This window comes from Myotis daubentonii, chromosome X (assembly GCF_963259705.1).
Source record: "Myotis daubentonii chromosome X, mMyoDau2.1, whole genome shotgun sequence".
Lineage (NCBI taxonomy): Eukaryota > Metazoa > Chordata > Mammalia > Chiroptera > Vespertilionidae > Myotis > Myotis daubentonii.
Window position 1 is genome coordinate 6877414 of NC_081861.1, and position 27395 is coordinate 6904808.

Here is a 27395-nt window from a genome sequence, read left to right on the forward strand (position 1 = left end):
TGCCATTTAACAAAGAAAAATCAACCAAAAAAATGAGTTTGTATGTCACCTCTGACACGTGTGTCATAGGTTCGCCATCACTAGTATAGATAGAGGCTGGGTGCATGGGTGGGGGCTGGCTGGTTTGCCCTGAAGGATGTTCTGGATCAGGGTGGGGGTTCCCTTGGGGGGCAGGGTGGCCTGGGCGAGGAGCCTGTGGTGGTTTGCAGGCTGGCCAAGCCCCCATTGGGGTGGGGGTCCCCACTGGGGACGGTGCCAACCTGGGCAAGGGGCTGGGGCAGTTTGCAGGCCAGCCATGCCTCCATGGGGTGAGGGTCCCTGCTGGGGGGGGGCGTGACAGCCTGGGTGAGGGGCTGATGGCTGTTTGCAGGCTGGCCAGGCCCCCAGCTGGTGGTGTGGCCACCCTGGGTGAGGGGCTGAGGGCCATTTGTAGGCCCCTCCCTTGGCGGCCGGGCCCGGGTGACCCAAGCCTCCCACATGCTCAGGCCTGCTCCGTGGCCGCTGCCAACAGACCCCTCCTTCAGTGGCCAGCCAGGGTGGGCAGGAAGCTTGGCTTCCTCCATCGCTGGGGGCAACCCAAGCCTCCCACCCCATCTGACTGGCTCCATGGCTGCCGCCATCTTTGTCCAGCTAATGTGCATATTCCCTCCTGATTGGTTGTTGGTGGTGCAGAGGTACAGTCAATTTACATATTTGTCTATTATTAGTGTGGATACGAATGAAATAATATGGTTGTTGTCCTTTTCCATCTGGTTTATTTCACTTAGCATATTATTCTCAAGATCCATTCATGTTGTTGCAAATGACAATATTTTATCTTTTTATGGCTTAAGTTATCCCATGATAACTTTGTACTCCTTTTCATTTGGGGTTCTATATTTTTTCTAAATGTTTGATTAGGTTTAAGTATGATATACCATTTGTTATAGTTTTCTGTTGCTTAGAAATAATTTTAAGTGTGATATTGATTTTCTTATCCATAGTAAAATAGTTATCTTATAGTTGGTGTTTGCTAACCGCAATGTTTGAGTTCTTTTCTGCTATCAGCTGATCCTGCTGATTTACTTCTTTATCTAATTCAAAGCTCAAGGATCCCAGGGCAAGTGGTGTAATTCAATCTGAGTTGCAAAAGGGCCCATTCCATCCATCCTCCCTCTCGAGAGGGTAATCCTTTGGGGTCTCTGGACTTTAATCACTGTCTCCTTTGCTTTTCAAGGCAACAAAAAAGGAAGATTTTTTTTTTTAAATGGAAAAATGTCCTCAGGGCAAAAATTGCCTCCCTGCTTATTTACTTTTTACTTTTTTACCTTTTCCCATGGTGTTGCCCTACCTTATGTTTCCATATTTTTATTGCCCTGTCTTTTTATTGTTTTAAAGTAGATGTTACGTCTTTTCCACCAATACTTTTTTGTTGTTTTCAGTACAAGGATTTATCCAAACAACTTGGTGGGCAATTACTAGAAATAGGAAAATTTCCTATAACCCTTCATACATTTTCTTTGACATTAGGTTTAGGCTCCAAACTCCTTACCTTTTGGGTTTTATTTTCTTTACTTTATAGAGAAAACATCCATTGCTCAGAAAAATAAAGATACTTGCCCAAGGTCACATAGCAAGTAAGTAGTGATATTGGGACTTGACCCAGCTCTGTCTAACTCTGAAGCCTATGTGCCCAACCAGTTTAATGCATTGCATACTTTGGATCCCAGTATTTTATGTTTCTGGATTATGGGACATCTTTCTTCTAGGAGGAGAATAAATGATTCATTGTATTGTTCTTATCAGGTTTTTATTCCTCAAGGTCTACACTCTCTCCCTAGCTCTTGGGAACATGCATTTCTGTGACTCTTTCACAAGGTCCCTGCCAGTTTCTAAGAAATCTTCATAAACAACAGACCCATTTACCACCCTCCCTGTATCTTTCAGAACTGAATTTGGGAGATTCAGTATCCTAGCTCTAACCACAAAGTTTCATATTCTTTCCAACTGCAGGATTTTCCATCTCAAAAGACCAAAATTAATTCCCCGCTGAATTGGGAAAGAACTAAGGGAAAAGTGATCCAAGAAGAAATCTTCTTAGATGAGCCAAGGCAGGAGAATGAGACAGGTAGGGGCTTGAGAACTTACGTACAGCTTTGTTAATCTTAGAATAGTTTCTAAATTTTGGTTGGGGAATGCCCACAAGCTATCTTGACATGGTGGAAAACACAGGACCTTTGGAGCCAGACACACTTGGGTTGACTCTCTAAGTTCCCCTATTTACTAATTCTAAAATATTGTGTAAGTCAGTTCCCTTCTCTGAGCATCAGTTTCTTCATCGATACAATTGGAACAATAATACCTACCTTTCAAGGTTTCCATGTGAAATATAGAAAATGTATTTCAGTTAAATGTTTGTGTATGGTACATGCTTACTAAATAGTGGTAGTTGTTATCATTATTGTTGTAACTGTATGGGTGGAAAATTTTCCCTTCTAGGTTCTTTGGCTAATCTAATAATTAAATTGACATAAGACAGATTAATAGGAGAAAAGTTTAATTTCATATGTACAGGAGTTCCATAAAAATATGAGACTCAAAAAGTGACCAGAGCAGGAAGCTTTTATAATTTTTAGATAAAGAAACAATAAATTTGTGAAAATTTGACAAGGCAGAGGAGTTTGGGCTGGGGTAGTCATTGGTAAAGATTTAACAAGGTTTGTTTATATAGCCTTCTGGGACTAAATTCCCTATCTCTGCTGATAAGATGCCTTCTATCTATGGGAGCTTTATCTCCTGCTTTTCATGAGGACAAAGGAGAGGCAGAGTACCCTTTCTTAAGTAACTTTAATTCAAAATAATTAATATGACAATGTAGCATATTTTGGGGTGACATTTTGAACCCTGATACTTCTCTCAAGCTTTCCATCTGGTGCGTGCCATAACACCAGGCAAGGGAGGGTTCTTTCTTTTCCTATTTGTGGTTACCTTTGTGTTTTCTTACCCAGTTACTTCTCTCTTCTCTATTGCTTCTCCTTCATCAGTACTCTGAAAATGAATCTCTTGCTTTTTACCTTCTTCTAAGTCCTTGCTTTTCACTCTTAGTTCTACATATTCAATATCTCCTCTGTTCAGATAATTTTCCTTACTTAGTTGAATCTCTTTCATTGTTTCTATATTAACCTCCAAACAAACTAGTCACCCTCCCATCACTTCATTTCTCCTAATCCCTCTCTCTCTGAGTTGGGAGGCCACCTAAAAATTAGCTGAAGCCACAAAAATCACTGGGACTTAGCGGGCCATAATTTCTTGATTAATTTTCTTTCTACCCTATAGTAACAGCTTCTTTTCTTCTCTTTTTAAAACATATTTTTATTGATTTCAGAGAGGAAGGGAGAGGGAGAGAGAAATAGAAACATCAATGATGAGAGAGAATTATTGATCGGTTGCCTTCTGCACCTGCACTGGGGATCGAGCCTGCAACCCGGGCATGTGCCCTTGACTGGAATTGAATCCAGGACTCTTCAGTCCACAGGCCAATGCTCTATCCACTGAGCCAAACCCACTAGGGTGGCAGCTTCTTTTTATTAAGTAAAATTTATATGCTTTTTCTATTATATTTTAAATGTTTGCTGATGGATACCTTTATCTCTTTTGCACATTCTGTATTATAAAGGTAGGGATATGCTCCTTGTGAAAATTTTGTATAATAACAAAACTTTATAAGGAAGGAAGTAAAAATCATCTATTTCATTACCTAGAGATAATTACTATTAACTAATTGATATTTTTCCTTCTTATACAGGGATGGTCAAAAGTAGATTTACAGTTATGAGTACATGAAGCACAGACTTTATACTTGTATTATTATTTATTAACTAGAGGCCCAGTGCATGAATTCGTGCACAGGTGCGGTCCTTAGGGGTGGCCTGCAGAGATCGGGCCCCAGTTTGCACCCGCAGCCTATCAGCCCCAGCTCACACCCCCAGCCTAGCAACCCTGTAGCCCCACGTGACACCCCATCTTGTCCTGGTGCCGCCCCCTCACCTGCTCCACCATCCTGCCTGTGGGTTGATTAATTGGGGCTGGCCCCCCTGCCACTGTTGTTGGTCGCCATCAGCGGGGTGATCAGTTGGGGCCGGGCCACCCTGCCTGGCTCCCGACTCCCTCAGCACCTGGAAGCCGGGCAGCAGCCCCACCCCTCATCTGTGGGGCAATCTGGCCCCTGCTCGCACCCACCTTGACCTGGTGTCGCCCACTCACCTGCTCCACCATCCTGCCACTGCCCCACTCTCATTGGGGCCCATTGGGTGCATCGCCAACACCCACTATGTTCTGCGCCGCCCCCTAGTGGTCAGCGCACATCATAGCGAGCGGTCGTACTCCCAGTTGAAAGACCGTCTGAGGGGATAATTTTCATATTAGGCTTTTATTATATAGGATCATTGTATTATTTTGCATAAGAACAACTATAAACCTACTTTTGTATACCCCTGTATGTACAGTTTTATATCCTGCTATATTAGTGTGCCAGAACTGCCATAACAAGGTACCATAGACCAGGTAGAGGGAGGAAATAGTTAATTCTGCTGGGTGGGATGAAAGGTTTGCAGATGTTTTCAGGTGGTATGAACAAAGACGCATTACATAAAATCATTCAGTGTTTATAGTACGTTTTGGTATGTTCAATAAGTTTAATGTCATTAGAACAGAGAGAGTAAGAAAGGATGTCCCTTGAATGCTGTGCTAAGAACAGTGGAGAGATATTTGTATATTTTAATCAAGGAATTAATAGGATCACATTTGCATTTTAGGACGATCCAGTGGATGAGGCGTGATGGGTAGTCTGAAGAAGACAGAATTGGGTACAGGGAGACCAAATTAGAGGCTATGATAAAAGAGGAGAGATGTTGAAGCCTGAGTCAAACCAGTAGGAATGAAGAGAATACATATATGTGAGAAATTAAGGACTCAGTCACTGACTGAATATGGGCGGGGGGGAGGGGTTGATGGAGAAGGTATCCAGGATGCTCCTCAGTTTTCTTTTTGCCTTGGATGGTTGAGATGTAAAAGCCATTCCATGAGCTGGAAAATTCAGAATGAGGAACGGGCTTAAGGGGAGAATGATGAGTTTAATTTTGAACATGAAAATTCCGAAGTGCCTTTGGAATGTCCAAGAAGAATGATTGAGCAGACAATCAGGAATTTATTCTGCAGCTGTGAGGCGGGTAGGATTACAGATAGATTTGGAAGTCATCAAGCAGAGAGGTGGTGCTTTTAATTAAGGTATTAATGAGTTTGCCCCAGGAGAGTGTCTGGCGTGAGAAAAAAAAAGGGGGGGGGGGGAGGGTTATCCAGGCAGAATCTCAGAAACAGGTATTTTAAAGAAGAGCAAAGAAAACTGAGAATGAGTAGTGGGAAAGGAAGGAGGGGAACCAGAAGAAAAATCGCTTTCTAGTTGTGCCCTCTTGTGGCAGTATGAGTTTCTTATCCACAATAAATGTCCTTTCCTGTCTTTAGTCTTCCCTGTCCATAAGCATTTTGAACCCATATTTCCAATCTTACTCTACTTGTAAGACTGGGGCTACCAGGTCCTCTGATGGTCACTTTTCAAGTGTAAAACTCACCTTTGATTATTTCTACAATTTAAGAGCAGCCCTGCCAGTGTGGCTCAGGGGTTGACCAGGAAGTCATGGTTGGATTCCTGGTCAGGGCACATGCCCAGGTTGCAGGCTCTTCCCAGTATGTGTGTGTGTGTGTGTGGGGGGGGGGGGGGATGGAAGATGCAGCCAATCAATGATTTTCTCTCATAATTTATGTTTTTATCTCTCACTCCTTCTTTCTTCTTCTCTGAAAGAACAATTTGGAACATCCCCTGCCAAATGTTGCAAAAGAATGAAAAGCAAACATTTGGGGGCCCTTTATTTTCTACATATATGTGCTCCCCACCTCTTTTTATCTACTTTATTGGCTGTATTAATTGCAGTAAATTGCATTTCTCATAATAACCCTTTCCCTTGTAATTAAATAGCTCCATTTATCATTAAAATACATTTATTTTCTATTTTTTTATAGTAAGCATAATATAATATCTATTAAATATAGTATATTCTATATTATAGTAAGAACTATATATGTCTTTAAAACCAAATAATAAACAAAAAGGCAGTATTTAGCTTCACCTCTTTAACCCCACCAGGGTCATATACCTGAAGTGGCCAACTCTGAAATATATTAGCTGTTTATTTTGTTTTTTATCTCAATAATTCTAAACAGTATGGTTATACTATTATTTCTTGAGTTACTTATTTCAGATATTAGCTATTGATTTCTCATTATGGTAGATGAAGTTAAAACTCACTTTTTCTCTCCTACTTTCCTTCTCCATTCTTCTAATTATAGCATACATTTTAGTTAATGATAATGTTTATATTCTTGTGATTGTGCAAATATTGTTTACAAAAAAGACAAGTAGTGAATGCAATTACATTTCTTATACACATTTTATAATTTCTAGAGTTAATAATTGCTTTTCACTGCATATTTTTATATATTCCTATCTTTTTCATCAGATCTATCATATTCTGTTTTGCTGTGTTTTTTGCAACATGCTCAAGTAAGTCAGGTTATCCAGAAATTTTATTTTCTGGAAATCCCCTTTCTAGAGCCTTCTGTCCTATTCCAATCTGGACTATTTCTACCCTCTACTCCTGGGAGCTTTTAGATTTCTACTTTATATTCTGAAATTTCATGATGTTTTGTGGATAGTTGTGCACCTATCATGCTGGAAACTAGGTAAAGTCCTTCAGTTTGTATGTCCTTCTACTTAGACCCTGGAGAAATTTATATCTTTCATAAGTTGCAAACTCCATAAAGATAGATTTTTATCTGTTTCATTTATTTCTGTGTTTCTAGTGCCTAGAATAATACCTGATACATGATAGGCACAGTATTTAAATTTGTATGGAAGTGCTCAAAAGCTAGCACGAAGCTAGCTAGCAAAAAGAAAAAAAGAGTTCAAATTATTGCCATATCTAAATTTCCAGAGAACTTTTTAACAAGAGCATCCTAGCAGGCTAAATTCTGGGGGTGTTTTTGTTAATCCTCACCTGAGGATATTTTTCATTGATTTTAGAAAGAGAGGAAGGGCGGGGGAGAGACAGAGAGAAACACCAATGTGAGAGAGACACATCGATTGGTTGCCTCCCACACTAGTCAAGCCCACAACCAAGGTATGTGCCCTTGACCAGAATCGAGCTTGGGACCCTTCAGTCTGAGGGCTGACACTGAGCCAAACTGGCTAAGGCTAAATTCTAGTTTTTAATTAAAAGGGTTTTTTACCCCTTAAGAAATGGTGCACTGGTTTGTCTTTCTTTAATAAGGCTTCTGTGAGTGTTTAAGCCCGTTTCTATATTCCACATGAAGGTTTCCCATCCCATTCCATGAAAGATGGAATGCCCCCCTAGGACTTACCAGTATGCCAAAGAAGATAGATCCGGTTGGCACCTGCTCCCCACCATCCTGACTCTAGCCTTTCAGAATTTAGACTACCTAATCTAGGGGGAATCTGGAGTCTAGGAGTGGTGGGCATACAATTTCCTTATTTAGACCTAATCTTAATTGCTGCCAAGTGTTTGTCTCAAGTGCTAATCAATACCAAACTCTACTTAGAAAATTTTCTGTATTAAAGCACCGATAAAGCCAGTAAAGAGAATTTCCATGATTTCAGTAGCCCACACCGTGTTGGAATTGTAAGGGATCAATAAATATCACTTGTCTTCCCTGCCTAGGTTCAGTACTAATTGAAATATAAACTTAGGAATCAGACAGAGGAAAATGAGAACAATATCATCTTTATTAATAAAGTTCATTGAAGAAGATGGTTTTAGTGTGGACTTCCTAAATGCTGGACCCCAAAATTAGACAGACTTACCAAGACAATTGTAAGCAATGCTAAAAAACTGCAAGACTCCAGGCCAAAAGCAGTCCCCTTATTGCATGGCAAGGAGCCAGTCAGAAATCATGCTTTCTATAGACATACAGACCCCTGAGAGAAAAGTAGAGAACAGGGGTTGATCCAAGAACACTGAGATATTTCTCCCAAACATACTAATCACATAATTCATTCCTCCTTCTGTAGGCAGAAAAGCAGGAGTGTTAGTCTAGTTGAAGTTCTTCCACATGGAAACCTGAGACGTAAAGATTAAGTGTTCCTTCTAACACAGCTCAGTGATATATTCAGTATTGCCATTTGCTCAAACCTGTCTGTCTTTTCAGGACCAAAAATATCACAACTTTGCTGCAGCAAAAAAAAAAAATTTAAAAAAAGCTATTAGGATATTTTAGGAAGACTTAAGTATAGTGCAAATAGCTTAACTGCATAGTGTCATATTAAAGACACATCCATGAAATATTGAAAATGCTGTAACAAAACATGAAGAAATGCTTCTTAAAGGCAAATGTACAAAAGGAATCCATTAACAACTATCTACCATGTGGGAACACTATATATTGTACCTTTCGAGCATGATATGTTCCTCTACTTGCTAGAGCTTTGAGATGAGGCTTTAAGTAAGAAATTTCTCTATTATATCTGGGTTTGTGTAATAGCCACATATTAGGAAAGTGTATGAATATGGGGGTTGGAGTGAAGAGATGGAAAAGAAGAAAAAAGAGAAAGTGAGAAGGGGATTGCAGGAGATGGGCACCATGTGTCAAGTTGTGAATGAACTGGGCCACATGTTTGATACAGAGATGGAGAAAGTATTGAGTGACAGTGGGATAGTAGGGGTGATGTGAGCAAGGTATATGTGATAATGGGACAATGGGGACAGTGTGAGTAATGTGGAAGATGGTATGAAATCACTGTGAAAATGGAGGCCAGGGCAATGTAAATGGTAGTACAGGATAAGACCAGAATGTACTAGTATGTGATAATGGTAGTATGGACACAGTGTATGCCATACTGTGGAAGATGAGAATTGTGCATGTGCATGTGCATGGTTGTGTGGGAGAGTGGGAAGGGAGAGAAAATAGTGGGAAAGGACACAATGATAATATGAAACTGGGGTCATTGTGCAAAAATATGGATGGGGCATTTCAAGTAATAATAGGATGTAGACAGTGGGTAGAATGGGGGAAAGTGTAATATGATGATAGAAGAGAGGCTCACCTCATTTCCCCTTAATCTCTCAGGGATCTTTATTCTTCATAGCCTGGTGTACAATGTTTTGAATACAATTCTTCCATATTTGTGTCCCCCTTTTTTGGGGGGGATTAATTTTTTTATTTTTCTCATTTGTCAACCGATTATCAGTCTTTTTAAAATTTTTTATTGATTAAGTTATTACATATGTGTCCTTGTCCCCACGTTACGCCCCACCCCCCCTACTCATGCCCTCACCCCCCTGTTGTCTGTGTCCATTGGTTAGGCCTATATGCTTGCATATAAGTCCTTTGGTTGATCTCTCCCCATTACCTCCACCCTCCCCTACTTTCCCTCTGAGGCTCAATGGTCTGATTGATGCCTCTCTGTCTCTGGATCTATCCTTGTTCATCAGTTTATGTTGTTCGTTATATTCCACAAATGAGTGAGATCATGTGGTATTTATCCTTCTCTGACTGACTTATTTCACTTAGCATAATGCTCTCCAGTTCCATCCATGCTGTTGCAAATGCTAAGAATTCCTTCTTTTTTACTGCAGCATAGTATTCCATTGTGTAGATGTACCACAGTTTTCTAATCCACTCATCTGCTGATGGTCACTTAGGCTGTGTCCCCCTTTTTTAGTGTGTTTTTTTTTTTTCAGGTTGGAGGATAAATCCAGTCCCTGGCTTGCCTTTTAGGAAGTTATAGGATGAAGACTTGTTAGACAACTTTTTCTTTCCCTTTCCTTTTCCTCTTCTCTCCTCCTCCTCTCATTTTTGAGCTAGTTGATTTTCTCATTGCTACCAATTATCAGATACAAATGACAGTTGTACTTTTAAAATTTTATTATCAGATGACGAGAAAGAGACTGAGCAAGAACAAGAAATTTCTTCAAAATCAGGGATTTGAGGAAGATTTTAGATCACAGGCAGTATGACCATATATTTCAAGAAGAAATCTTCATGGTTCTGAACTTAAGAATATTCTGAGTGTAAAGAGAAATTGAAAAGGCAGATTAAGCTCCCTTCAAAAGAAAGAGGTTTAAGGCTTGGGATGGATACTCACTGACAGTGTTGGCTCCCAGTCAGGGAGCTTCCAAGTGTTAGAGTAACTTCTATAATCTCAGGCACTGCCCTACATGAGGATGAACCCATACATAGGACAGCAGCTCATGGGGTGGGTCACATTATCATAATTTCAGCCCAGTTTCAGAGAGTATAAGTCACCAAAAGGTCATGATGCTGAAAAAATATGAGTGAAAAGCATTGAAGAGCCTTCAGCCAGGCTTCAGATTTTGTTAACATCAGAACATTTATCCACAGAGATAAATCCTATTAATGTAGTGACCATGGGTGATCTTTCAAACCAGAGTTAAATGTTGTTTGGTACAGTTGAATACATAGTGAAGGGAAGCCACAGTAATGTAGTCAATGCTGAAAAGCCTTTAGGAACAAGTCAAACTTGAATGATCATCAAGAATTTTAATCTGAGCCGAAACCGGTTTGGCTCAGTGGATAGAGCGTCAGCCTGCGGACTGAAGGGTCCCAGGTTCGATTCCGGTCAAGGTCATGTACCTGGGTTGTGGGCACTACCCCAGTGGGGGATGTGCAGGAGGCAGCTGATCGATGTTTCTCTCTCATTGATGTTTCTGACTCTCTATCTCTCTCTCTTCCTCTCTGTAAAAAATCAATAAAATATATTAAAAAAAAGAATTTTAATCTGAAAAGAAACTGTTGATTATCCAAAATGTGATAAAATACTTTCCTCTGTTCTTATCCAGTGCATGATCCCCCAGTCTCTAAGTGATTCTTTGGATCCTTCCTCACATGCCTTTGACAAGGGGATTGCATGCCCCTCATCTCCTTAAGGGAAGGAGAAAGACTTTCCCAAGCCAAGGACTCGCACACACTATAAATTCTTCTCTAATTCTTTCTAGTCTCTAAGTAAATTTGGCCTGAAAAAGAATGGAATGATTAATCATTAGTGTGACTAGTCAGTTGTCCCCATGTAAGCCCTACAGGATTGTGTTCAGAACTCCTTGGTAGCTCTCTGTAGAATATGGGGATACTTGGACAATATGTATGAGGGGTGTATGACATGCTCAGACAGAGTCAGGCTCCAAAGGGACTTTTTAGTAAAAGACAAAATTCAATTCAACAACTACCTGCTTCAATAGACACTGGTGAATCAGATATGGCATGGATGCCAGCATGGGTATATGAAACTCAACAGTATCACCCACCTTGATGTTTTGACACTAAGGTCCCATAACTTAGACACAATCCCAAAGAAAGAGATGAGGTAAACTCCATACTGCTAGAAACTGAGTTTCAACCACTCAATAGATTGGTAACTTGACTTGGAATTTAAGTTGAGTTAGAAAGAAAAAGAAAACTTTCCTGCATACCTGAATTTGTCAGATAATATCCATACCTGATGAAGAACCAGTAGCCAAAGGTATATTCCAAACAAATTTATTTTAGGAGTTGGGGCACATGACTCTTTCTAGTTGAAAACCACAATGGTTTTATCTCAAGGCAAAAGTGACATTATGTGAGAAGTGACCTCTGGCACTTTGATGGGCACCATACATAAAGGGAACTGGGTATTTGAGGAGCAAAAAGGGGGGACTTCTAACATTCAACATTCTTCTCTCTGCAGAATGCAGCCTGCCATTTATGATGTGATTTTACATCATTTCTGCTCCCCCTCCTCTTCGTCCTCCTACTCACCATGCTTCCCACCCTGTTCCCATCATTCTTATTTCAAACACTTTTCTTTTTTTCTAGCTAGTTCCTCTACTCCCTCCTTCCTCTTCTTCTTTCTTCTCTTTGATTATTTTCCTTTCTTCATCTACTCCTTAACCTCTCTACCCCTCCCTATCACATACTTTTATTTTAAAAAAATATATTTTATTGATTTTTTTACAGAGAGGAAAGGAGAGAGATAGAGTTAGAAACATCGATGAGAGGGAAACATCCATCAGCTGCCTCCTGCACACCTCTTACTGGGGATGTGCCCACAGCCAAGGTACATGCCCTTGACAGGAATCAAACTTGGGACCTTTCAGTCCGCAGGCCGACACTCTATCTACTGAGCCAAACCAGTTAGGGCCCTATCACATACTTATATCCTATATCTCATCTCCTTCATTCTACTTTCTTATTCTCTTTTCTCATACTTTTTTCATTTCAATTTAGTACCTATTCTTTCTCCACTGTCTATTCCCCCTTATCTTATAATTCATTTACTTGCAACTTCTATTTTCATTCATTTTTTCTTGTACTAGTATCTCCATTTTCTTCTTTCCTCCTTCCCTCTATTTCTCTTCATCCCCTCTTTTTTTCACTTTTCTCTCTGCATTTCTCCTTCTTTTCATGCTTTCTCTAACAACAAGATGGCGAAAAGAGAGAGAATAGAATGGAATCAAAGTATGCTTAAGATGGTAGAATCAACAGAAAGAGAAGATGAATTGTATTTAGGAATAAGGCAGAGGGAGGCATTATGAATAATTGTAAGCAAAATAGGAAGAGAAAGGAACTACTAAATATTATGCTAAAAAAGACTATCTATAAAAAGGAATAAACATTTTAAATGATGAAATTGTAAAGTCATTTTAGGAAAAAGAAAGAATATTATTTATTGAGATTATGACCCAATAGTATAATTGATGTTTCATCAAATCATTTAAGATAACAAAATAAGTGCTATATATAGTAAAAGAAGTGATCAAATTAGTTACTTTTCTTATAGTATGATTATACATTAGAAATCCCAATATATTTTTTTATAAAGCACTGAAATTGAGGACTTATGCTTGTAGCAAGAAAGAGTAAATGGCATAAATGTACTTTCCCCTTTTTATCCCTGGAAATATACATAAACCAAACTTGAGAAAAAACCTGAAAGATGGAGTAAGATGGCATACTGTCTAGGGAACTTGGACCCCAAGGAACAACATGATGGTGACTTCCCTGGGCTTTCTTTTTACCATATATATCTCAGGCCAGATGCTAGAGAAGCTGGAAAACTGACAACACCAAAGTACAGAAACAAAAAAGGGCCCCAACATAAGTCTACTCTCTATATATCCAAAATATAAAGAGAGCATAGCATGACCAAAAAAAAAACACACACAAAAAAAAACGTAGACAATAACTGTTTTACTCAAGCTAAATACCAGAGGGAAAACTATGTCCCCATTTCTGCCAGCAAAAGCCAACCAGAGACCCTATACTTCTACCCTTGCCAGTCTTAATGAGTTCTCCAATCCCTTGACAGAGTGTCAGAGAAGGGCAAATGGGAAGTGGGAACAGCTCACTGCTCATGGTGTTATAGACCATCTAGGGATCCTGGATTTACACTTCTAATGGATGATAAATGGGATGCTCCTCTCCCTAATCAATGGGGTGATGTGAAAAGAAGGCCTAGTGAAGAGTAAGAACTTTTATCACCACTCAGACTAACAATGACACCCATTCATTATGTAATTAGGCACCCAGGTCTCTCCTAGTCAGCTTACATGGAGTTGGAAATCTCACCTAGCCCTCAGTAAAAAGGATTCCCTCCATCCCAAGTGTCAGTGGAGGCTGAATGAAAATGTGAACCTCCACCCACATGTGATAAAACAGACGATTTAAATAGGATCCAGATCTTCATAATAGAATAAGTAAAATATTTAATTGAAAAACATTTATTGTATCAAGAACTATGGTAATCACAACTTGAATGAAAAAGACAGTCAACACACACCAACACCAAGATGACACAGATATTATAGTCATCTAACAAGGGTTTTTAAATGGCAATCATAAAATTGTTTTAATGAGCAATTATAAGCATTCTTAGAACAAATGAAAAAATAGAAAGTCTCAGCAAAGAAATAGAAAAATCTCCAAAAATAGAAGACATAAAGAAGAATTAAAAAGAAATTTAAGAAATGAAAAATCCAATAAGTGAAATTCAAAAAGCACCTCAGTAGATGAGCACAAGAGCTGAACAAGATGACAGAAGAATACATCAGTGGAATGGATGATAGAACAATAGAAATTACCCAATCTGACCAAAATAGAAATTTATAGGCTGACAAAAATGAACAGCCTTGGAGACTCAGACTATTATGAAAGATTTAACATAGGGGTCATCACAGTCACAGGAGAAGAAGAACTGAAAAAGAAGCTGAATATTTCCCATAGATCCAAGAAGCCAAGCAGACTTCAAATAAGATAGTCAAAGAAATTCACACCAAGAGAAAACTTCTGAAAGCTAAAGATAGAAATTAAAAAATCTTGAAAGCCACCAGAGACAAATGACACTTTTACCTATAGAACACCAAACCAAGGACAGCAGATTTCTCATTAGAAATCATAGAGGCCATGACATTTTTCAAGTGCTGCAAGGAAAGACCTGTCAAACTGGAATTATATACCCAGTGGAAATATTCTTCAGTAATGATGAGGAAATTAAGACATTTTCAGAAGAAGGAAAACTGAAAGAATATGTCACCAGCCTACCTATCCTAAAAGAATGTCTCAAGGAAGTTCTAGAAAAAAGGAAGGAAATGATTTTTAAAAAGAATCTTGAACCATTAGTAAGGAAAAAAAAACACAAAAAAGAGTAAGATATAGATAAACATAATACTTTCTTTTTCCTCTTGAGTTATCTACATTATGTTTTATGATTAAAGCAGCAATTATAGCACTGTCTGCAGTTCCCAATGTATGTAGAGGAAATATTGAAGACAATGATATATATGTAATACATAATTTAATATAAATTATATTCTAAATTAGGGTAAAAACATGTAAGCAGAGTTGAGGTTTTTCTATACTTAACTAAACTGGTATTATGTTGACTCGAGTGGACTGTTACATGTTACCTATAATAATGTGATACCAATACCAACCACTATAAAAGTTCATGCAAAGGTATATACTCAAAAACATTATAGGTAAATCAAAATAGAAGTTATAATCCATCTGGGCTGCTACAACAAAATATCACAGACAGCATAGCTTATTAACAACAGAAGTTTATTTCTCATAGTTCTGGAAAATGGAAAAATTTAAGATCAAAACAGTGCTGTGGTGACATTTGGTGAGGTTCCTCTTCCTAGCTCATTGCTGGCATCTTCTCACATGGTGAAAGGGGCCAGATATTTCTCTGAAGCCTCTTTTATAAGGCACTAATTCCATTCATGAGGGTTCCATCCTCATGACATAAGCACCTCCAAAATCCCACCTCCTAATACTATCATTTATGGGGGTTAGGAAACTTTCTAAAAATTCTTTAAAGTAGTAGAATTAAGAAACTAATTTGCTAAGAAAAACTAGCCCAGCTGTGTTTCAAGTATCAGCCAGTTGGATCCCATTAGTGCCACCCACTAAACACTGGATAGGGGATGCTGCCCTTGGCCTTCCTTCCAATGCTGTCCCTAGATACTGGATTTTCTAGTGGCTCATGCTCCTACCCCACCACAGATATGGCATTGAATTCCATCTTTACATCTTTGAGTCATTCCTTTCTGACCAAGTGTTAGGTTGGAATTATAACTGTTTGTACAATAGAAGAGTTGACTCAGCAGTCCTGGGGTGTTCAAATCCTGTGCATTACACAAAAGCATGTGCACATCCAAAAGAAAAGTCTGGCCCTTGACAAAGTCCTAGGAAATAACCTCTAAACCTTGGACCATCCTACCTGATTCAAGTGTCTTTGTTCACCTGGGGCTTTAGACCACACCAGATAGTTTATGTCAACAATGTGATTTATAATGGGGCCTTGGACCTTGCAGTATTAGTTTGATCTCTGCATAGGCTGGAGACTGAGTAACTAAGGTCAGCCATGCAGGTGCTCCATTCCTATGTGACTGACCCCTAGTAAAATCCTGGGTACCAAAGCTCAGGTGAGTTTCCCTGGTTATCACACATCTTGTTGGGAGATTTAAACACTGACCATACAACTCCACTGAGAGAGGACAACTGGAAGCTCATGCCTGGTCTTGTCCTGAACTATACCCTATGTGCCTTTGATGATTTAAATCAGAATCCCTTTACTTTAATAAACCATAGCCATGAATATAAAACCATTTTCTGAGTTCTGTGAGTCCTAGCAAATCACTGAAACCAGGGGTGGTCTTCAGGACCCTGCCATATTGGTAAATCCTATATCATATTCTCTTAACTGCAAAGGGAATGTGAAAAATGTGAATAACAGGCCTTTGTGGTTTTTGCAGTTAGAACTATTATGTAATAGAATATACACAACATATTACTTTACTAAAATGTGAAAACAATGGAAATACATCTAGCCCTAACAACTTTTCAATAAGCATCTATAGGACTGTATAAAGAAGTCCTGCCCTAACCCGTTTGGCTCAGTGGATAGAGCGTCGGCCTGCGGACTGAATGGTCCCAGGTTCAATTCCGGTCAAGGGCATGTACCTTGGTTGCGGGCACATCTCCAATAGGGGGTGTGCAAGAGGCAGCAGATTGATGTTTCTCACTCTCTATCCCTCTCCCTTCCTCTCTGTAAAATATTAATAAAATATATTTTTTTAAAAAAGAAGTCCTAAAAGTCAGTAAAATAAAGACACAAGAAAATAGGTAAAAGATTTACACAGGTACTTTACAAAATAAATTTAATAGGTCCATTAATATAGGAATGTGTTCCACTACTTACTTATCAGAAATGTAAATTAAAACCCCAAAGAGATACCAGTGAGACACACAACAGATTGGCAAAGAACTTGGAAAGATTATAATACGAAGTGCTGTGGAGTATGTCAATCTTACTCCCAAACATTTGGTGTCATGGGAATAATAAACATTAAGCATCAAAATATAAGGATAGATATACAAATATTTTATCACAATGTTCTTTGTATGTGCCAAAAAATATCCTGAAAATAAAACAAATGGCCATCAGTGGGGAAATGGTTGAATACAATGTGGTACATCCTTATCATGGAATATTATGCAGCAATGTAAAAGAATGAGCCACGGGTAGGCTAGCTTTAACTAAGATAAATCAGGTGCATTAAAGTGCATATAATCTTTTTTTCTCAATCCTTTCACCTTTTTCACCCAGCCCCGCAACCCCCTCTGAAAGTGCATATAATCTTGATTTTCAAAAAACATGACTTTTTGAATATGGAAGAGTATAAAAATGGTTGTTAAAAATGCACATCTGACAGGTGAAAGAAAGGAGTGGGAGGTAATAAGCAAAAGTGCTATTAGCAAATTTATGGCATATATAATATAATCCCATTCATATAAGAATATATACAGGAAGGGGCATAAGAAGGTTTACAGTTGTGAGTACACAACATGGTTTATTTTTTATTATTTATGAATTCTTGTATTTTTTTCCATACAAATAACTGTAAACCTACTTTGTATGCATGAAGCATTATTTTAAATAATAGCATCAAAATCTTAATAGTTATCTCAAGGTGGTGAGATTGAGAGTGATGTTCACTTAATTTCTAAAATATGTAGATACTGTTTGATTTTTAACGATTAATATGAATTATATGTAAATGAGAAAAAGTAAGTGATCCATCACAGGAAAAAAAAAGTTTACCTGCCTCTCAGGTTTTTTGCTTGAGCAATGGGGTGGATGGTGGGGTGTCAGGGCCAGCCTGACAAGGTTGAGCCGGGCTGAGGCAGGGAGGTAGGAATTGAGAAAAGAAAGAAAGACAGGAAAGCGGGGTTGGGAGGACTCCAGCCCCCTCAATGAACTGAAGCGAGTTTATTAGTCATGCAATCTTATTTATACACAACACACTGAATAGGAGGTCTGTCAAGAGGAATGTTTTCTTTGTTCCTCTTAATCTCTAAGGGAGAGACATAGCAGAAGGACAAGTTCTCAGTACAGCATATCTCAGTAAATAGTTACAGACTTCTTGGTAAGCTATGAAAGGCTGTTCTCATTCTACAAATGTTACTCCCATTCTACTGATAATCGCCATCCAAAAAAGTCTGGGAAAACTGTGTGGGTAAGGGTCCCAGCCTTGCTAGCCCCTTCAGGTGCAAGGACCTTGCCAGCTTACATCTGGCCCCCAACAGTGGGGTTCATTCATTCATTACACAAATATTTTGGAGCATATAAAATATGCCTTACATCATTCTAGGTCCTGAGGATACAGCAATGAATAAAACAAACAAAAATCCATCTCTTGAAAAGGTTTTTATTCTAAAGGGGATAGAAAGATATGACTAAAGGAGAAATGCACAATATTGGTGTAAAGGAGGATATATACAAAGGAATCAGTTTGTAACCTGTCAATTTTGAAAATACTACCAACCTGAAATTTATATAATGTTATTAACCAATGTTACCCCAATAGATTTATTTTAAAAATAACATACCAAGAGATATTCAATTGGAGAAGTGAGGTTGGCTGTTGGATTATGGATCTAGGATTCATAGGCCAAGTCCAGACGAGAGGCACAGATACGGAAGCAGGTGGCATAGAAAATGGTGTTTCTGACCTCCTTTCCCGAGTCTGATCACGTCCCACTGCAGACACTCCACAGAGGAAGTACTGAGGAAAAACAGGCAGCTGACAGGGGACGTTGCTATGCAACAGATGAGGAAAGTCATCCAGCCAGGCAGAACTGATGCTGGCCCTTGGGGACCGAATGCTGTGGTCTTTCCTGGCATTAGCTTCCTTTCCTATGCAGACTCCTGAAAGGAGCTGATGCCAGAACAAATGTGAAATGGACAGAGATCTGCCTTGGATTTCAGAAAGTATCAGTTCCGTTTGGGTCACCTCACATGTCTGTATCCGTTTCTGCCTTGGCTAGTCTCTCCAGTCATTCTGGAAGGACAGCAGCATGTGTGTCCTTGTCCGTGGTTAGGACCCCAGCAAAGTGCTCCACACACTAGCTCCCTACCTTTTCCACAATGAGTATCTCACCTCTATCCCTCCCCTGCTATCGGGTTGCATGAATTGGCATAACCTTGTCTAGCACCACTTAAATCACTATTAAGGAGGTCTCTGTGGGGCATCTGTAATTGCAAGAAGCGCTAGGCGCCTCCAAACTCATCTACATCAAGGTCCAGGAAAAGGAATGGCCAGAGAGGAAACACTATTGGAGGTAGAAAAAGTCTGCTATAGGATAGACTCAGGTGGAGTAGGCAGGGTGGGACTGGGGTCCTTTACCTGTGTCCTTTTGTCTGCAGAGTCTGACCTTAGGTCTCAGAGAATACAAACCTTGCTTGTTTGGGGCAGATATTGACAGGCGGTGGAGGTGGGTGTGGAGCTGGTGCTGAAACTGAAGAGGGGAGCAGGGTGCCTCAGTTTTTAGGCCAGCACTAGTGGACGTGTGTTTTTGGAGTCAGGAAGACCCAGGCCCACATTTTGCATTTTCTGTTTACTAGCTCATGCATGCAACGTGTCTGTGCGTCTTGATCTGTAAAATGGGGACCTTCACTTCCCAGGGCTGCTGTGAGAGGAAAACAAGCCCCAGTACAGATCATACTGTGATGTAGAAGCTGCGCCCTTCACACACATGGTAAGTCCATGCCTGGGGCTGCACAAAAGGCAGGAAAGAAGCTGATGATATTCACAAGTCTGGGAGCAGTTAAAGCGGGGGGTGGGGGGGTCGGGGGTGGTGGTCATACAGAGTCACGTGGAGATCATAGACTTTTTCTCCTTCCAATAGTGTATGATCTCTGGACATTTCTTTTCTTGTGTCACAAAGCCTAGCACTTGTTGCAAGTAGAGACCCCATACAGAGACCTCCTTAATAGTAACTTTTACGTGGTGCTAGGCAAGGGGGTGGAGATGCATGCGACCTGACAGGAGGAGCCCAACGAAGGGAGGGATAGAACCCAGACGCATTGCGGAAAGGATAGGGGGCCAGTGTGTAGGGCAAACGGTGGGACTTACAGGCACAGAGGATCTGTTTTGGGGAGGGGATATAGCGGTAGGGGAGGGGCCATTGTATACTGTAGACTGGTTGGTGGTGGCTTGGTGTGTTGGCAAAGGGGCGGGACTGCCTCCCGCTGCACATGCGCATAATGGTGTTCAGAACGAGGCTTTTGTTGGGAAAGCGGGCGGGACTCTTATTTGGTCTGTCAGCTCTTGCGCATGCGCTGAACCTTGTGAGGCGGTGGGTGGTATATTAGGAAAAGAGGCGGGGTCGTCCTATCTGCCGCGCTGGCATTTTCTCCTGGACAAGGAGAGGGTGCGGTTGCAGAGAACCGATCCCTGCAATCCCGATTCTCTGAGTCGTGAAGAAGGGAGGCCACGAGGGGGTTAGGGTTGGGGCCTGAGGCAAGGTGAGAATTAGCCCCCAGACAGGGCATTTGCCCCCTGGTGCGGGCCCCCCATTTTCATCCCGATCCCTTTACCCTGGATTCTGATCCCTGTTCCACTCCCCAAACCCTGATTCACACCCCTCACCTGATCCTCCCGTATTCAGAACCCCTGTTCTCTCTCTGAATCCTTCGCATCGTTCAAAATCTCTGCAGATTTCTGGTCCTCAATCTCTACTGTTAACACGATTCTTCTCATTGGAAACCTACATTCAGTTTCTCAAATGCGGCTCCCAAACCCAATCCCTGTAGATTCAAACTTCTTATCTGCTTTCCAAACCCTGATGTGAAGCTTCGCTCCTTCAGCAGCTTCTCGGGATTCAGAACTTCCTTCTGGACACTTTACTTTTCCCACATTGATCCAGCCCGTTCCCCTAACATTCAGCAGCTCATCCGTCCCCACAATCAAATCCCAAACACCCCATCCCCAAATTTGGTTTCTCTTATTTGCCCTCCATAGTATAACGTCCGGCTCCTCCCCAACACTCCCCAGGCTCTGCTCTTGCCAGAGGGACTGGAGCCATGGCTCAGAAAATGGACTGTGGTGCGGGCCTCCTCGGCTTCCAGGTGAGATATCTAACTCCTACGCCCCTCCCCATTTCCCCAGCAGTTACCCCTGGGCCGCTTTGAACACCCAAAGTCCAGGATCCGATTTGCCCTCTAGGTGCCTAGACTCCCTTGTCTTTAAATTCTCAGGGTTTATCGAGGGGGGGGAGGGGCATCCCTTTTCAGCCATCAGTCCCTGCCCAGAGAAAGGGGAGACCCTGTTAGTAGTCAGGGCAATGTGCCCAGAGAATGCGGGTTGGATAAGGAGCCTTTTTTCCCCCATAGTCCTGACGTTTGTAGAGCATTCTGCCGCTCCCTCCCCCAACCATCCACCTCCACATTCCCTTTCTTCTGCATTCCCCACTCCCTGCGAACCTCCTCCCCCCTCCACTAATTCTTCTAAACTCCTCATAAGGGTACCAAAACCCTGGTCTAGAGTTCTTAAGGCATGTCGCACTGCTCTGCTCTAATCTCACTGATTGATAAGCCCTCAGTTCCAAGTCCACCCCTCTCCTCTTCCTACCCCACCCCTCTTTAGCCCCTACCCTGCAGTCCCTACCAGACATTGTTACCACTGTGCATTCCTCCCCAGCAGTCTAGGTCCCTCCCTCAGCCCTCCTCTTTTTGCACCAGCCACCTTCCAGCACGTCCCCTGCGCGGCTCCCTCTACCCCTCCACTAGCGTTAGAGCCCCAGAGATTTTAACCCCCACTCTTGTGTTTTCAGGCTGAGGCCTCTATAGAAGACAACACCTTGCTTATGCAGACCCTGATGGAGGCCATCCAGATCTCAGAGACTCCACCTACCAACCAGGCTCCTGCAGCTGCCTTCGGGCAGAATTCTTGTCCTCAGAGTTCACAGCCCCCAACAACGGCTGATTATCAGGTTTCAGCAGCTGCAGCTAGGCCTAGAGCAGCCTTTAGGGCCCAGAATGCTACCACAAAAGGCCCAAATGCTGCCTATGATTTCTCTCAGGCTCTTCATGCCAAAGAGACGTCACCTAAGCCAGCCTTTGTGACCCAGAATGCCACCCCAAATAGCCCAAATACTGCCTATGATTTTTCCCAAGCAGCAACCAAAGAGTTAACTGCAAACAAATCTGAGATCACCTTTAAGGCCCAAAATGCCACTACTAAGGTGGGCCCAAATGCCACTTACAATTTCTCTCAGTCTCTCAATGCCAGTGAAATGGCAAACACTCGGCCTAAGACAGCCTTCAAGGCTTGGAATCATATCACTAAGGCCTCAACAGCTGATACCCAGCCTCAGAATGTTAACCAAACCAAGATGGCTACTTCCAAGGCTGACATAGAGGCCAAGCCAGTTATCTCTGTATCTGGTGGTGCAGCTGCACAGACATCAGCAGATGGTTCCCAGGCTCAGAATCTGGAGTCCAGGACTATAATCCGGGGCAAGAGGACCCGAAAGGTGAGATCCCTGCTAGCTCCACTTTGCTTTGGGTTCTCTCCTTTCTTCTCTGAGGTTATTTGTTCTAAAACAGAAATAAATATATAGATAGAGACAATCCTATATCTCTATGTCTGCCTGTATTCAGCTATATTATAGGGGATGATAAGGTGAATATGGTAATTCCTGCCCCCTGAGTGTCCACAGACTGATTGGGAGATGAGATATGAATATATATATATATATATATATATATATATATATATATATATATATTCTGTTTACATTTTGATAGTAGCCACTATGAGTTAGGCCTTGAGCTAGGCACATTCACACAGGTTATCTCATTCATTAAATCTTCAAGGTATCTCATACCAGTTAGGGGTCGTCATAGTCTCAGTTTTACAGAGAAGGAAACTAAGTCCCAGAGAGGTGAAGTGACTTGAGTGATCTGTCCAGGGTGGTACAAGCAGAGCCAGTGGTGGACATAGGAAGAAGAGCAGCTTCAGGCCCCACCCTTGGGTTGATCCTGGCCTGATTCAAAGATGAAACTTCTACATGGACGACAGTGAAAAACAAGCCCAGGTCTCAGGGTGACCATTGGCTAGTGGGTCAGGCTGTCACTACAGGTGAGGGTTTTAGGGGGTCTTCCTGGAATAGTTAGGGTGAGGGCACAGAAACAACTGGTAACCCTAGACCTTCATTCTCTCTGATGATGCAGATAAATAACTTGAACGTGGAAGAGAACAGAAGTGGGGATCAAAGGCGGGCCTCACTGCCTGCAGGGACCTGGAGGTCTGCACCGATTCCAGTTACCACTCAGAACCCACCCTGCGCACCCCCCAATGTGCTCTGGCAGACCCCATTGGCCTGGCAGAACCCATCAGGCTGGCAAAACCAGCCAGTCAGGCAGATCCCACCAGCACATCAGAGCCCCCCAGCCAGGCAGACCCCACTAGCCTGGCAAAACCCAGTTGCTTGGCAGAATCCAGTGATCTGGCAGAGCCCAGTGATCTGGCAGAGCCCAGTGATCTGGCCAAATCCCATTGTCTGGCCTGGTCCAGTTGTCTGGCCAAACCCATTGGCCTGGCAGAATCCACCTGGATGGCAAGCCCCACCTGGATGGCAGAACCCACCTGGATGGCAGGGCCCTCTAGATTGGCAAGGCCATCCTGACTGGCCGCTACCACACAACTGGCCACTGCCACCCGATTGGCCACTTCCTACAGAATGGCAGCTCCCACATGAGTGGATCCCCACCAATTGGCCAGTTCCACCTGAACGTCAGAACCTACGACCCTCATCAAACCTGCGTCCCTCTCCTAACCCACGTGCCCCACAGAACATGGGTGCTTCACAGCCCCGAGATGTGGCCCTTCTTCAGGAAAGAGTAAGCACTATAACTCCCCAGTTACATCTCTCCTCTCTTGCTCTTTTCTTTGTCATCCTTCCACCTATAACAACCAGGTCTTCTGTAAATATAATGAAAAATTTTCCTTTTCCCTTCCCAGGCGAATAAGTTGGTCAAGTACTTGATGCTTAAAGATTACACAAAGGTGCCCATCAAGCGCTCAGGTAGGCATCCAGTGCCCTCTCCCAGGGCTCTGCCCTTCTCCTCACCCAATGCTCTGTGGACATCCCTTTGTTTATATAAAAGTCCCCTTCCTTTCAGTCCCCTCCTTCCATGGCTAATTCTTCCTTTTCCACCCTTGAGGATCCTGTGTTCTCAGCAACGCTGGCAAAGGGGCTGCAGCTCTGTGGCCCCTACTTAGCCCAGGTGCTCCCTTCTCTCTCCTACAGAAATGCTGAGGGATATCATCCGTGAATACACTGATGTTTATCCAGAAATCATTGAACGTGCATGCTTTGTCTTGGAGAAGGTGAGAAGGCAGCTTCTAAGGGACAGGAATGACGGGGAAAGTCTTGGTTTCAAAGATTCATGGAATTCCTCCTGGGGTTTTAGGACAAGTCTCACAGGAAGGTGAGTGACTGAGATGGATAGCATATGCTAAATTTTGTAATTTCATAGTCTGTTTTCCTTTCCCTATAGAAATTTGGGATTCAATTGAAGGAAATTGACAAGGAAGAACACCTGTATATTCTCATCAGTACACCTGAGTCCCTGGCTGGCATACTGGGAACGTAAGATGGGAAGGGAAGTGAAGCATTGCCTTTCAGTGGTGCTTTTTTCTCTGGGACTGGGTCACCGTCTCAGATTCAGGCTCACATAGCAGGTCATGGTCAGAGCTGGAGTATAATTATCCCCTAGCTGAGGAATATTAGAGAAACTAGATGCTGCCTGGAGTGTCTCATGCAAATGGCTGCTGAAAGCATCATCTTTTTGTACTCTCTTAGGACCAAAGACACACCCAAGCTGGGTCTCCTCTTAGTGATTTTGGGTGTTATCTTCATGAATGGCAACCGTGCCAGTGAAGGTGAGTGGCTAGACCTGCAGCTGGGGGTTGGTTACAGCCATACTTCCATGCTCATTTTCCATCCCTTGTCTCCCCTTGCCTCCCACTGCAGCTGTCCTCTGGGAGGCACTACGCAAGATGGGACTGCGTCCTGGGTATGACTGGGCTCTCATCTCTTGCCTGCTTATACCGTCCTTTGACAACAGAGGATGGCCCCAAGATTGCATCAGCCACTGGTGTTCTATGGGGTTTGGGGAGGTACAGAGCCCAAGAATGTGACTTGGGTGGATGAGGAACTAGTCCTGAACTCTCTGCTTCTTTTCATCTCTGACCTCTGTGCTGGAAAGTTCTTTTCATTTTTGGAGGCAATGTCATAGTCTCTGATTATAGGTTCCTTTTTTTAACTATCAGGGTGAGACATCCCCTCCTTGGAGATCTGAGGAAACTTCTCACTTATGAGTTTGTAAAGCAAAAGTAAGTAGTACCTAAGGGGCTTTGTCTGGTCCTCATGAGTTCTGTGTGCTGGTCAGCTTCAGAAAGTTCTTCCCATGCTCATTTCTTACACTAACTATACATACATGTGTGTGTGTGTGTACACATATGTGTACAGAAACACATATGTACTCAGAAGTATTTATTGAGTATACTCTTATAAGTGATGTCCCCAACAGTAGACATCTCCAAGGTTGGGCCTGGTTGAGGCTTTTGCACTGCAGTATAATCATTAAAATGTCCTATCTGTGCCTCACTGACAAGATTACAAGAATCTGGTGCTAGAGCTGTGACAGAGGGGGTGAGATTAAGTGTTGTCCTTTCTATGACCCTACAGAAGTCTCCCCTGCAGCTCTAGGTAACTATTCAGTGTAGCAGCACTGACACAGGAATTTAAAGGCCTGAGTAGTAGAGGGTAAATATTTTGTGTTTAAGAATGAATCTTGAAGGAGTTGGTGCCTAAAATCTGGGGTTTCAAAATCTAGACTTAGTATGCATTAATGGGTTCCATTCTACCTTGATAGAAACAAAGACCTTTTACTCTTTCTAAGGTACCTGGACTATAGACGAGTGCCCAACAGCAACCCTCCTGAGTATGAGTTCCTCTGGGGCCTCCGTTCCTACCATGAGACTAGCAAAATGAAAGTGCTGAGATTCATTGCAGAGGTAATAGAGGAACTGCTCCAAACTTGATAGGTCACGGGGTGAGATGTGACTGACTAGGAATAAATGATCCAGAGCAGGAATGAGATCTTAAGTATTGAACATGGTAGGTGAATGCTGGTGGCATTTGTTGTTATTAAGCAAACAGTAGAACAAACTAGGGCACTAAATATATAGTTATTGCTTCATACATATTAACTAATAATATTATGGGTTTTGTTTTATTTTCTATTTCTCACCTCAGGTTCAAAAAAGAGACCCTCGCGATTGGACTGCACAGTTTATGGAGGCTGCAGATGAGGCCTTGGATGCTCTGGATGCTGCTGCAGCTGAGGCCGAAGCCCGGGCTGAGGCGAGAACCCGCATGGGGATTGGAGATGAGGCTGTTTCTGGGCCTTGGAGCTGGGATGACATTGAGTTTGAGCTACTGACCTGGGATGAAGAAGGAGATTTTGGAGATCCTTGGTCCAGAATCCCATTTACCTTCTGGGCCAGATACCACCAGAATGCCCGTTCCAGATTTCCTCAGACCTTCACTGGCCCCATTATTGGCTCTGGTGGTACAGCCAGTGCCAACTTCGCTGCCAACTTTGGTGCCATTGGTTTCTTCTGGGTTGAGTGAGATGTTTGGTAGGTACTTCACTTTGGATTGGGCAGCTAGGGTCATTGGGAGATGTAGGGTTCATGGGAATGTATTTATGTGCACAAGCTGGGAGTCATAGTAAACCCATGGTGGGGAGATGAGAGAAGTATGGGGAAGCACTGTTTGGTATTTACATTCCTTACTATTTGATATATAGATCATTGATGTTAAATTTTTTTTCTTTCTTATGTTCACAGATATTGCTGACTGGTTGCAATAGTCTTTCCCCTGAGTGAGGCTGAAGCCTCACATTCCTTTTCAACACAGCTATCTAGAGAGCCACATCGTATTGACTGAAAGTGGCATGCAAGATAAATTTATTTGCTGTTCCTTTTCTATTGCCCTCCCCACCTTGTGTGCTTTCAAGTTTTGGTATCAGAAATAAACATTGAAACTGCAAAGTGAATTATATGTGCTCCCTTTGTCCCCCTGTGTTTAGGAGAGATCAACATATTTATATGGGAGACTCAGGGCCTCACTTCTAGCCTAAAGGGCATTTTAGCTTTTAAGAGCTTAGAATGTGGATACATTGGCTAATGGATTGGGAAACAAAGGAGGGATTGATGAACTTGAGTGTTACTGAGGTCCAAAAACTAGTATGGTTTATTTAATAAATGTCACTTAAGTGATTCATATGTGAAAGATATGCTGCTAGGTATCCCAGAGTGACATTGAGAGAGATGACATAATGAGAAAAGGTATGAATGGTCAGACAGTTACATTTGATATAGGAGGTAAGATTCCAGGTAATGACAAGGTGCAGAGAGTAGGAGGTTGAAAAG

General features: G+C 42.0%; 1 protein-coding gene across 2 annotated transcripts; it reads left to right on the top strand.

Annotated features, from left to right (window-relative positions):
* The first annotated feature begins 20255 nt into the window (after window positions 1-20255).
* On the top strand, window positions 20256-27019 carry MAGED1 (MAGE family member D1). 2 transcript variants are annotated; one of them, XM_059678530.1, is made up of 13 exons: window positions 20256-20413; window positions 20910-21016; window positions 21721-22422; window positions 23123-23791; window positions 23913-23976; window positions 24202-24281; window positions 24452-24543; window positions 24757-24836; window positions 24928-24970; window positions 25227-25289; window positions 25859-25973; window positions 26215-26600; window positions 26811-27019. In XM_059678530.1, exons 2-12 carry the CDS (start codon window positions 20972-20974, stop codon window positions 26590-26592), a joined length of 2331 nt encoding a protein of 776 aa, XP_059534513.1. In that variant the 5' UTR covers window positions 20256-20413; window positions 20910-20971; the 3' UTR covers window positions 26593-26600; window positions 26811-27019. The 2 variants fall into 2 exon arrangements, with proteins under 2 accessions (XP_059534513.1, XP_059534514.1); XM_059678531.1 differs by having other exon boundaries at window positions 20259-20413; window positions 20943-21016.
* Window positions 27020-27395: the final 376 nt, after the last annotated feature.

Bases quoted from the DNA above. Each gene is read 5' to 3' on its own strand.
- MAGED1 (XM_059678530.1), top strand. From the start codon at position 20,972: ATGGCTCAGAAAATGGACTGTGGTGCGGGCCTCCTCGGCTTCCAG. The intron at 24,544-24,756 runs GTAAGATGGGAA...GTACTCTCTTAG, and splicing joins CTGGCTGGCATACTGGGAAC to GACCAAAGACACACCCAAGC. The intron at 25,974-26,214 runs GTAATAGAGGAA...TTCTCACCTCAG, and splicing joins TGCTGAGATTCATTGCAGAG to GTTCAAAAAAGAGACCCTCG.